The sequence below is a fragment of the Dermacentor silvarum genome, chromosome 1 (assembly GCF_013339745.2).
Source record: "Dermacentor silvarum isolate Dsil-2018 chromosome 1, BIME_Dsil_1.4, whole genome shotgun sequence".
Lineage (NCBI taxonomy): Eukaryota > Metazoa > Arthropoda > Arachnida > Ixodida > Ixodidae > Dermacentor > Dermacentor silvarum.
Window position 1 is genome coordinate 14,757,272 of NC_051154.1, and position 13,249 is coordinate 14,770,520.

At 47.8% G+C, this 13,249-nt stretch overlaps 1 protein-coding gene across 9 annotated transcripts in view; it reads right to left on the minus strand.

The window, feature by feature from the left end:
* Nucleotides 1-13,249, minus strand: part of LOC119457165 (rho-related BTB domain-containing protein 2) — a 275,684-nt gene that overhangs the window by 158,946 nt on the left and 103,489 nt on the right. Inside the window, exon 1 of one of the 9 annotated variants that reach the window (XM_049665097.1) lies at nucleotides 759-1,111. The exons of the other annotated variants lie outside the window; for them this stretch is intronic. Within the exon in view, the coding sequence (XP_049521054.1) occupies nucleotides 759-976 (218 nt within the window). The 5' untranslated portion in view covers nucleotides 977-1,111. Of the gene's footprint in view, nucleotides 1-758; nucleotides 1,112-13,249 lie in introns of those variants that run through there. 9 annotated transcript variants of the gene reach the window in all.

A 13,249-nucleotide genomic window follows, 5' to 3' on the forward strand; every position in this document is an offset into this window, starting at 1 on the left:
GACAAAGCAATGTTAAATACGGTAACAACGGCGACGTCAAGCACCGGAAATTTCGTTTCCTGCGTTATTCGTGATCCCTGTACAAATAACAAGCTCGAGGGACAGAGTGCGCTTGGTCATAGCGGAAATTTGTTCAACTGACACGAATAAGTGATTGTGCAATGACAGGGGCAGCAGAATACGCAAGCTGACGGCGCAGCGCGAGTACGCGCTCGACGGACAAGAACGCGTAAACCGCATCATCCCGCACTATGAAGAAACGGTAAGCGATACGCTGCAACTGATAGCGTTGTGTGTCCCAAAGCTATACAACTTGACATACTGAAGAGTTTCCGAATTCCAACCACACTGGCTTTTCAAAGCTGGTACCTGAAACAATTCGTGTCCATCGGAATGCGGCTAAGAATCCAGCCTGCGGTCGTCATGCGCCGCAAGGCCGCCGCCAATGTGACCTTTTAAACCGAGCAGGCAGGAGGAGAAAGCAAAACGTGCACTTTCAATAGAAGAGCCGCCATAATTCGCCACCTGTACAGGTGTAATTAACAGTGCACGTCAGTGACTGGATTCAAGGAACTGTGCTTTGGCAGAAGTTGGGAAGCACCGAAACGAACACAAAAGTGACACATGCAGAAACGATACACTTACTCTCCGCTTTCGCTACAGCAGCAACACGCGACCAAACTTTGCAAGGCGTCCATCAGCTTGCGTCCGAGGCCAAGAACGCAAGCTCATAAACGGCGCGCAGAAGAAAATCCAACCTGGTTCGACTCGCGACCGCTGCAGCTGTCACGGTGTAGTCGCAGGCACACCAGCGAAGAAACAACGGCGAAGCGCCTCGCGCTCTCCGTGGGCGCGGAACCGAAGAAACGCGCAGCTTATTTCCATCATATTCAAGCCGTTCATAAATATGCGCGTGCTTGTTTTTCTGCGCGGCTGACGTCAGAAAACGAGCTCGATGGTTCGCTAGCGAGGGCATCACGCACGGAGGGCTACAAGGGCGTCGTTCCCTGTGCACGCTATCCAACACGCCGATTTAGTGAAAGAACGCAGGCCTGTATCAGATTCAGAAGCGCGTCTACCTACTGTACCCGCTCCGGAAAGGATATAAAAGACAGACAAATGATATGCAGATTTATTTGAGGAAAGGCAGAGAGGTCGGCCAGAGGTAAATCTCCTCTAATATGCAGAGAGAGAGAGAGAGCGGTGAAAGAGGTGAGGACAGGCGGGGCGCATGAACATATGCAAATTCGTGTCCGGACGACCCCGTTGAAGGCCGCGTGAATCTAAGCAAGTGATGCTCAAAAATTCAAGGTGCGAAAGGATGGCTTGCACAGTTGGCACATAAGTCCGGCCGTGGACCTAGCAGGACAACATCAGCAAATGGTCTGCCGTCAATAACGAGAGTGGCCAGTGTGTACCATCCACTGGTAAACAACACAACAGGCTTTCTTTTCAGCAGAATTGTACCCTGCGGTGGCCCCCCATAGAGTCTGAGATGATGTTTTCTATATTTCGTAACAAAGCCCGGTGGCAATTTCGCTCTTGCGAGCCGCAGCAACGCTCACAGTTGGCGATGCGCAGACTGAACATTGCAGCCAGCTCGCAAAATAGAATAGAAATAGAATAGAAATAGAATAGTAATGCGTATAAGACATCCACGTGTCGCTGAGCGTCAACACGGTCGCGCCCTCGTGAGCCGGACAAGACCACGTTGCGGTCGATCTGCTAGATTTTACTCGGGGCGGCAACATGCACTGTGTGTCGCTTGGGGCTGCAAAATCTCCAGCAGACTATGGAGCGCGAATATAGCAATATACGCAAACAGTAAACACCTCTGCACATTTAAGGATGCTAAAACGGAGTTTGTGTTTACACCCTCCACTGCACTTATTTAGCACCCATGCAACTTATAACACCCCATAATAAGGATGTATGATGGAAATGGAAAAAAAAAAGGGGGGGGGAGAAACATGCAACACTAACAAAGGTGCTGAATGGGGTGTTTTAGAATTTACACTAATTATTGCACTCGTTAAGCACCCTATATACAGGGCGTTCATGTGCGCCCTATAATAATTTGCAGCTTCCAGAAGGGCGTTAAAGACAGATTTCAGGCGTAACACGAACACATTTCCTGCAATGCAAGATGCGATCTAATCCAAGATTTCTTATGAAATGAAGCAGATTGGTGATAGAAAACCTAAAGGAATAACTAGTTTGTATGATAAAGAACAATCATATTACAAATTTACAGGACATATTGCACGTTAGTGCAGTTATTACATTGCAGTGCCATTTCGTTTTCAATAGCAACACTAACGTTACCAGGCTGCTTTACTACTACTACATAAACACGAATTATGATTCGCAATTATATGTATACATGTTGCATTTCTGGCCACTTACAACCAACTTTATTACTATTAAAAGTGTTGCTGGGCTAGGACAGTACAGAAGTTGGAAGAAAATATGCAAATTTCGGGTAAAGGTATATATGTACAGGTACCAACGTCAGAGGAGCAGCAAACGTGTCTGCTGTGAGGTGTAGTGGATAGAGGGTATGACTATCAAGAGAAGTTCGTGGGCTCGAATCCACCTCCGTGTGTTTGTTCGGCAATATATCTGCGGATGAATTACTTGTCCCTTGAGTGCACGTAATAACGCTACAAAAATTAAGCAGACTCAACTCCGGTTAACGTCTACGTAATGGGAAGCACGAATGATTTGGTAGAGAATGGTTTACGATTGGTAGCGCAAAACGCAGACACTTACGCATGCGCATGTGTGTGTCTCTTTTTGCACCACGAATCATGAACGCATACCAACTTGCCTAGTAAATTTACTTGCTGAAGAGAATGGTTGTCATGAATTATATAGGGTGATTTTTTTTTTTTTAGCTGCACCAAATTAAAAAAAATTGTCTGTGACCGATAGCACAATTCTAACCCTTGATCCAAATTACTCGATGAGGAGGCCATTACTTGTACGAGAAATCAAAATGCTTCATTGAATAATTAACAAAATTACGCTAATTAACGTTTTAATTTATTTTACGGCACATATATCAATCTACGAATTGTAGCTAGTGAGTATGCAAAGCATATCGACTTAGAACGAATTCTGAGTATGGCACCTGTTTCGAGATATGCGCCGTAAATCTTGCAGTAAAGATGCACTGTTGTTCTACTTACTTTTTTAAGAAAACGCTGCCTGATGCATTGAAGCACAAAAGTAACTGTAACGGCAATGCATTTCGTCGGACACTTTGAAAATTATTATCTCGAAACTGACGTAGTCCTGAGAATTCGTTCCAAGTCGATATGCCTTGCATAGAGGCTAGCTACTACTCGCAGATTGAAATATGTGCCCTAAGGAAATTAACTAAAAGTTAATTACCGTAATTATGTTAAGTATTCAATTAATAATTTTGATTCCTAGTAGAAGTAATGGCCGCCTCATAGAGTAATTTAGCTCAAGAGTTAGAATTGTGCTATCCGCCACAGGCAATTTAAAAACATTTGGTAAGCTGAAAAAAAAAAAAAAAAACAAGCCGCCCACGTATGTGTTCTGCAGACGAACGGCTAATGATTTTGCGACGTGCGCATCCTATGGGCGCCTGTCTATGTGTGTGTGTGGGCACATACCAAGAGGCGCTGCATGTCAAGAAATCCGCAGGCGCCTAGGGCAGAGCGAGCACTACGCGCGTCTCTATTATGGCGTGCTGGGAGCAAGATGAGCAGAGCCCTCGCACAAGTTTAGATTTTTCTTTTTTTCGACGTAAGTTGATCAGTATGTATGCCGGAACTCTTAGTTCAGCCGACCGACAGAAGCGATTCGGGTGCACGGGTCCTTTATTCAAAATCAAGATGTCGGCGCGTAGATATCAGGAAAGTTGACATCAGCCGCACGTGATGAGCGTTTTCGTGTTTCGCGAAAGACTGCCAGATGCCCATTACAGAAAACTGGGTTGGTCCAATTCGTCAATAATTTTTCGCATTAAAACAGTGGGAATTACGACGTGATTTCCTCCTTGTTCGACGAAACACTATTCCTCGAGGATGTTAATCGCAACACTCATATTATATATATATATGGGGGGGGGGGGGGGGGGGGGGTGTTGGCATGCCACCATAAGGGTGTTGGCCATGAGATAAACCAAAAGCACCCTTAAGAATGTAAAAACTGTTACTCAGTGAAGAATGTCCCCTCATCGTGATTTTTTATGACACCGTCTGGCATTGTCACTTGTGACATTCGACGACAACTTTGAAGAAATTGTTAGGCACGTGGCCGACTGTGAGGTTTCTTTCACAGGCGCATAGTGGAACCACGCAGCCTCCTTCCCTTCGCTCGCAAAATGCTGAAGCCCGACGCACTTCACAACCGTCCGCGAGTCTGACTATACGAACGAGTGGTCAACGTTTTTACTGGAGGCGCTCACCGAATAAGATGCCTGCTTACCAAATTCGGAAAGCATTAGAGAAACCCTCTTCACATGATAAAGACACATGCCGAATAAAAAGAAGCTCTGGGAATCGCCCTTACATATCTTTTTTTTTTTTTTTCCCGGGACGATAAGTGCTCGTCAGTCGTCCACCTGCTTTTCTTTATTATTGTTTTTTGTTGGCATCAACATTATTTGAACGCAAACCGCGGCATCAAAGCAATACACAAACCATGGTTCAAGCCGAAATGACAAAACCGCATGCGCACATTCCCATCGCACAGGCGTAAGACAAAAACTCAGTTCGGCAACAGTAACAGTCACTGCGCAAGAAATATTCTCCGAAAGTAAAGAAAAGAAAGGTGTGGCTACTCACAATTTACTGCACTCCTTGACAATAGCGGACTGACCACTTCACAGCTCGCATCATTTCTCCCAGGCGGGAAGCCAATTGGGTGGCAAGAACGAACAAAAATTTTAGCGCCCAATTATATTCAAGAGAGCAAAGTAATCAAATTCCCCGTGGGCGCGTCCCGCATCACGAAGCTCCTCAAGGACAACGCCGACGAACGGGGACATGGCGCGTGCATATAATAAGCGAAGGCTGACAAGAATTTTTAGAGACCGCGCAGCATTGAAGTGACAAATCGATGTTCTCGGGAACAGAAGCACCGGCAGATAACGCTACGTACTATCTCGAAAACTGCTGAAACAAAATTTGCATTTTTACGTCTGATTTAGCAGTTTTGGTCACGCATGACACGCGTAGAACTAAAGCCGGCCACAGTTTGAGGCATGCCCCAAACTATTTAGAGATCCTCAAGTGGTAGCCTCTGCTTTTATATATATATCGGCCAAAATGTCGAAAGCCATCATTAGTCCGGCCACTACATATACGGCGCTCTGCAGAGCAGCACGGCCTCTGGGATTCTATTCCCGGGCAGGACCGCATAGAAGAGGAACGCAACAACGTCGACGTAATTTAGATATCAACGCATGCTAGAAGGCGTGAAAAATCATTCGCCCGAACGGCAAAACGTTTTCATCATTACTTCGCTGTCTTGAGCATTCCTGTCAATCTTCGCTGAAACGAGTGCGGTATGCAAAAACTGCTCCACACGTCAGCCATTTTTACCTCAATGAGGGACTCGCAGAATGAGTTATATTGACTATGCGCAACGAGCCATATAAATCGTTAAAAGCTGCACCTTGCACGCGCAAATGAATCGCGCCTCCGTTTCTGTGGGCGAACGAAGCTTCGCTGGATTTCAGGCCAATTCTCGAGAGAAGCTCAAATTACGCAGGGCTCATTAAATGACCAAGTGTGAACGCCCACTCTAGCATGCCTCTTAGGGAGACTGATCTATAGTCGCTTAGTGCTTATACCCACATTTTAAGAGGAAAAACAGCTTAGACACATCAGTGAGACTCGCGGAACACCACGTTTGTGCGGGAGTTTAGCTTAGTCATCCACTTAGGGCAGTGGTTTAAAAGCGAAACAGGTATCACAACTATCCCACCCACGCTCACTATAGTATACTATACACAAATAGACGTCGACGGCATCCGCTGCTTTCCCTCACAGCACCTGCGTACCAACCGACTGTCTCCAATATTTGTGCGACATCCCAAACAGCAGATGAAGTCGCATACAATCTGCGCTCACACTCTCGACTTTCGAAAAAGTAACACATGAGCAGGCGTATGTACTCAATATCCACTAAAAAGCGGGCAGCGCATATCAACTTCTCCGTTTGAAAGGTATACGAAAAGGCGACTGTTTCGTGTACAAAATTCTTACTATTGGTCAACCCAGTACCTGGCAACTTCCGTCAAGTGAGTTATCAAGATTACGTGAATCACTATATACGTAACAAAGCTTTCGTCCAGCGGGTCCGGTAAAAACGCGGGAAGCTTCTCTCTTTTTTCTCCTTTTTTTGGCGGTTTGTTTAAAAACGGTGAGTTTTTGTCTGAGTCTGTCAAAACGAATTAACTTCTGACCATGCATGCAGGTAATTTTTGTTCTGGATTACAACAACGTGCCCAACATGCACACGCGCATTTCAGTAAAGTCGTATACTAAACGTGGTAGTAAATATAAAGCCTTCGCCAAACGTGCTAGCGCCACAATGCACGCGAGGAATGTCCTTGTGGAGCCATGTGATTGGCTTCTTTGTCAATTACCGAGCCGCAAAGTTCTACAAGGTGAGAAGGAGCTATATGGTTCGGGACATATATAGTGCCAATCATAATTGTACAGCTGGGCCAGCAGAGCGGACGAAAGACACTTGCTTTCGTGAGGTCAGTTCAGTGCAGGCGCTTAAACAGGACGCTAAATATTTGCATGCAAATTTGCGCTTCCGACTAGAAGAAATACTCTTAGACAAGCAAGGGCAGTTACGCGCGCCTTACCGAAAGTGCCTATACAATTCATCAAAGTTAAAAGAAATTATAGGCGATTCCAGTCCACGTCACTCAGTTTAAGGTCAGGTAACCGTCTACTCACTGCATCCAAGCAAACGGCGACAGCACACCATGTGACACGTGTTGTTAACATACATTTGGCTAGTCATTCCGAATAATCATTGTAGCGCCAGGAAATGCTTCCTTTCGCGCGGTAAGTTGCAGGAAAAACTTAAGCTACGCCGAAAACCGGCCCTATTCCCGTTTAACGGTGCCGAAACTTCCGTCATTGCTCTTCAATCCGGCGTTTTTTGAGTGGTAACTGATTCGAAAAAAGAAGTATACACTTATCACACTGACAATTTGGCCCCCATTTCGTAATGGTCCAGATAAAAGACAATATCGAACTCTTACCATGTCGCTGCTGTTTTTGTCCTCCCGAACTTGTCGTCCACACGGCTATACCACTGTGGCCGACGTATCCAGAACACTCTCGTTTGGCGCACTGTGCGACGTGACCATCCGGTCTCGTGACGTTCGCGACGCCACCAGCATGAAAGCGCGACCAGTTGGCTTATCCGCTCAGGCTCCGCCGGCGACAATCGCGATGTTATCAACATGGATATCGATACTGCGCTTGCCAGCTGGTGAGAATGACTCACAAAGCTTGCCACAAAGCCAACCGAAAATGTTATATGCTTTTCTATTGAGCCTGGAAGGTTACAAAAAGCGGTACATTGGCTTCTACGCTGTTTGACTAATCGTATATACATAAAACGGTGCCGCAAGCCGCACTGCGCGCGTGAACTGAGCGAGCGCGCAATGATAGCGTTGTTTCAACAGCGCCCGCGATATGATGGCTGCGCACAGAAGGGTTTACATGCAGTTGAAAAAATAATGAAGGGAGCGTTACAGTCTGCCACAATGAAGAGCGCGATCACTCACATTATCGAGAAGTGCGCGTCCCTGCACAATGGAAAACAATTACAGAGGAGTGTGCACATGGCATCATATGTTCCGTGAAACGAATGACGCTCAGCCACTGTTTCGCGCTTAGTGCGGATGAAACAATATATCGCACATTTAACGCTTATATATGGCTGCAAGCGCACGAATTCAGACGCCTTTCGAAATGGACCTCCGGGTGTAAGCTAAGGAGAACGAAGGCACAACAAAAATAAAGAACAAGATAATAAACGTTTACTTATGTATTTCCTGGAGGGCGCGAAGTTGTTTGCCTTCGTCCTCTCTAACACACACAAGCCTGGACGGTATATCACTTCTGATCTCTTGAGTCCGTTCTCATCACTGATGAGCAGCGAGGCTGAGAGGTGTTACCGCTGCTGCCTTCACGGACATCGCATGCATATATAGCGCGTACGCTCGCGCTGCACCTTGGTGAAGCCAGCAGTGCGCGAAGGCGACGCACATGGTGGCGGCTGAGCTTATCCAGGTACGGCTACCAAAGCACCGAAAAAGCACGAACAGCGGGTAACTGGTGCACAATTCGGTCAGCCACATCAGTCAGAGTCTTTACCTACATGTATTCGCAACTCAAATGAACTGCAGGGGGCGCTGTGAAAACTGGCTGCGTCTGGCTACACTGTGCAACATGGCGGCTATACGGAGGTCCCCCCGTCGCCGCAACCGCTGTGTTTGATGTACAGTACACTGTAGTTTGATCACTTTCGTGCAGTGTGATGCCAGTTTGCACTGTTTCGTGGAAGGAAAGCGGGTAGCTTACGCCGACCAAGTGATTTTAGCCGATCTGAGAGAGGCACAGTGGGTAATGAGGCTGAAATGGTCGCACGGTGTGTGCAAACATCTGGCGTGACAGCGGACCCGCACGAGATTCTGATGAGAATCACCGATGTATTCTTGAACCCATTGGTCGTGGAACCGAAATACTCGTGCACTGTCGGATTGTCGGAAAACTACAAGCACGTTTCTGCTGCTTTGATTCACTGTGAAGTCGCGGATAGATAGTCTGGCGTTTCGAGCGTGCGAGATAGCGGCCGGCGAAGTTGGATACGTCACGATGGCCTCGCCATGATTGCCGAAATCTTATAACCTACTCAGTTTGGCACGTTTAACATGGCCCGCAGCAGCGCACCGACTTGCTCGACCAGCTGTTGCCGCTGTACATGCGGATAAATGCGCAGCCGGCGCGCATGCACTTTCTCATTGTTGTTAGTTCGGCGAAGGCGCAAACTCTGCACGCTCTTTTCAGTCCAGAGAGCAAGCGAACCTAAAATCAAGCTTTGCATTTTCTCGCGAGCATGCACTACGAATCTGCGGCGAACCTTTCCAGCTACTTTTGCGTTCCTGTTATCTATTTTACATTCAATATTTGCGCAACGTGACTGCTGTTTCGCTTAGCTGCAGTTATTGCAGTACTTGGCGCATTGTTTCTCTCGTAGAGAACAAAACTATAAATAAGAAATCGAAAGATCTGCTTACTACAATAAAAACACATTTGCACACCATGCACAGGTATGGCTTGTGGTGCGTGGCCTGACCATAACTGATTACTCATCCCTGCTTTCTACGAACATGTCGCTTATGGCTGCATTGTAAACTAATGAAATAAAACAAATGTTTCTGTGTAAATTAATGTTAACTAAGCTACTGCATTATGAATCTAATTAATTTTGCATGTTATTCTATAACTGACGTATCCTGCACTTTAAGTGGCCAAAATTGTGTTCGCCTCTGAATGGCCAATTTCCTTCATACACTGGTAAGGGATACAATTGCTCTGATAATTACGCACTTTCAGATAAGCGCCTACTAATTTGCACTAGTTACACGGGTAGCATGTCCACGTCGCAATGAAGGCGTACCGCTATGCCACCCCATAGTTATTTTGCACACTGAAGCGTACATATTGTGCTTACATAGAACGATTTACTGACGTTACCCGGGAGTACCTGAAACTCCGATGTACCGATTTTCGCTGATGTACCATACGCGGTAGTTCCACGTTGTGCGCCGCATGTATCCGATATAAAAGCTTTAATTAAGGAAAGCTTGAGTACCGCGGCGACATTGGCATCATAAACTGCATTACCACGCCGGCTATCACATGAAACTGCATGTTGCAGCACGCATACTCTGAGCGTTATCACGATGGCAGTAACAACCGCAACGCAAGCTTCCTGAAGTTCGCTGCATAGCGCTTTACTGCAAACGTAGTACCAGCAACAGGATCGCGTTCTCTTCACACAAACAACAAACCGACACTCGCCTGAAAAAAAAAAACTTTCTCGAGCAAGATGTTGAGAACACAACTATTGCCGTTGTTGCAGCTTATGATAAGATTCGCAATCCATGTGGCTCTTCGGCGCCGCAAAACTGCAAAACGCAGCGTAATTCCATGGCCGTGCGAAGTTTCGTAGATGGTGGCTCCATCGTATCGTACTAGAAGCGCACCCGATCGCAGTACGAAGGCTACGGACGCTCCGGAGCGTCTGCTCCGACGCTCCGACCTCCGTGTGAGGTTTCCGGCGCTCGCCGCTAGGTGTCGCATGAATTGCTGGAGTCGCGAATAGTGATCCCGCCAAGTGGTTTCCCGCGCCTTTCTCAGCTAATGTGGCATCCGGGACTCGCAAGGACGCTATACGCGAGAACGGCCAGTGATTTGGAAAGTATTCGTTTGCAGCGAAACATTACGCTACGGAATTAGGTAGATCGATATGGCTTATCCACAGTCTATTGCGGCTCTTCGGAAAGCGTAGAAAAATTAAATTTTTCTACTGTTACAAAACAACAGTTGGCTCTCGTCACCCGAAGGAGACTGCACCAAGCATTCTCGCCGAACAAGCACCAATTAAAGACGCACGGTTTTCATGGCTTCATGAAATGAACCACCACATAAAGCTGACAATGATGCCAAGGAAAGCCACAAGAAAAATTTCTTTAATTCAAACGTAGATACATTCTGAATAAGGGTTTGAAATTTGCGATAAGGAAAATGAAAGCGAAAGAAAAGACAACTTGCCGCCGATAGAAACCAAGCCTACAACCTCCGCATGACACGTGCTAAAATTATAGTTGTCACCCTCTTATTTTGAAAGTGTATCAAACCTATAGCCGTGGGAGTGTTAGCCAGCGCCATTCATGACCATGGCGGCAGAGGTGCAACGTCCTTTCAACCGCATGCGGCACGTATTATAGTATGCGATCTTAGAAGAGCAGGCACATGGTTGCACTAAACGTCTAGGTCCTCGGTTCCTGTGATTATTCTTGCTTATCGAGGAAAGGAACTTACTTTTTGGGAAACGGCAACCTGACGCCGAGGACGTCACACAGCACCTTGAGTGTGCTCCACTTCATTAGTTCCCATCGGCGCTGTGACAGCTACATGGAACCTTAGCCTATATTAACGCCTTCGGGAAACTATCCATCCACGTTTGTCGCCTGCTTAACGTCTTCAGCCTCGTTACGTCTCGTACCGTTGGCAACGCTGAAGGAAAACTAATTTGGGCCCACTTGAAGCGTCAGACAGCAAGTTCCGCTACTCCGAACGCGTGCAAATGCGCCGCCCACAGGAACGACAACTCTGCACCGACGTGCATTCAGGAGCATTGTGCGTTTACACCTGTTAAAAAAAAAATTAAATTATGGGGTATTACGTGCCAAAACCAGTTCTGATTATGAGGCACGCCGTAGCCCCATGGGGGACTCCGGAAATTTGGACCACCTGGAGTTCTTTAACGTGCACCTAAATCTACGTACACGGGTGTTTTCGCATTTCGCCCCCATCGAAATGCGGCCGCCGTGGCCGGGATTCGATCCCGCGACCTCGTGCTTAGCAGCCCAACACCATAGCCACTGAGCAATCACGGCGGGTGTTTACACGTGTAATTCCGTCCACCGGACGGCACACACATATTATTTCCGAATAACCGGGCAGCTACATAAAGAACAAGATCGCGAAGTTAGGCTAGTTGGCTGAGCATCACAACATAACGAAAAAAAAAAAAAAAAATGTCGCAGTTTCACTCGAAAGGCGAAGCATCAATTGCTATAGCAACTTAGTAAAGAGCTATACGGAGTAAGGATAGTAGTTTTATCAGCTGTATAAACTTGGACATGCAGCAGCACCAGCAACGCGCAAAGCAGCACCAGCAACGCGCAGAGCAGCACCAGCAACGCGCAGAGCAGCACCAGCAACGCGCAGAGCAGCACCAGCAACGCGCAGAGCAGCACCAGCAACGCGCAGAGCAGCACCAGCAACGCGCAGAGCAGCACCAGCAACGCGCAGAGCAGCACCAGCAACTCGCAGAACTGTTGTCGACGCCGTCGCCGTTTTGCCCGCGTTCGCACCGAACGCGCGCGGCGTTGGTGACTGTTGCCAGGGCCTCTGGGGGCGGCTCGGAGGTTTTCGGCGAAATCCGAACGAGAAACTCGTCGAGCAGCGTCATAAGTCTTTACCACCTTCTCGCCTCGCAACGTTTTATTGCGATAGCAATTATATGGACACTTCAACCGGATTTCTGCCATCGGCGTCGCCGTCGTCGTCGCCGTCGCGGTGAGGTTCCATATAGATAAAATCTTCGCCGCGCGCCGTATGCCCGAGCGGAAGCGTGCGGGGACGCACGCTATCACGGAGAGCGAACGCACTCAATCTCCCACGCGCAAGCAAGGAAGCGGGAAGCGAGCGCCGGAGGGAGCGGGGGGGGGGGAGGGGGGGGCGCACTTCTACTCTGCCAACAACCGCGCTCGTCGCTCGCCCGCACCATCTCTTATCTCCACACGGCTCTGACCTTTGTATGGGCTGTGCATTCGCCGCGCAGTTTCCGTTGAAGCGAAAGACCTCACGTACATTCGCCCGCTGCGGCGTATGCGCTTGCTGCCAGCGTTTTGGCAGTCATTGTCTGCAGTCATTCAATGTGATCTATTCATGTTTGTTTGTGCGCGCTCACACCACGCTTGTTCATTCAGTTAGTAATAGTCGGGCCACATTTTCCAACGCACGCTACACATGTAATGCTGCCCGGATCGGCAGTGCAGCGCTACAGGTGTGTCCCTTCGCACGCGCTGCCCACGGGAAGCGCTTCTCATCAACACCACCGTTTCACACGCGCCTTCTCGTGGTCATCGAGTCTCTCTTCATGTCGGTCGACTTACGCCGCAGCACACCTGCTTACTTAATCAGCTCATGTTTACTACAATTCATATTGCTAACAAAGCCGCTCACCTTACTTCGTATGACATTGCTGTGTTGCTATCGCATTCATTGCTTCGCCCTTAGGGCGAAACTGTGACATTTTTTATATAGATATATACGCATTTGGTGCCGCAGCTAAACGTCGCCTCCCCTCCCTCCCTCCCTCCCTCCCTCCCTCCTGTCCCCCCCCCCCACGGCCTTTCGCGTTTGCTCTCTCTCTCTAATATATA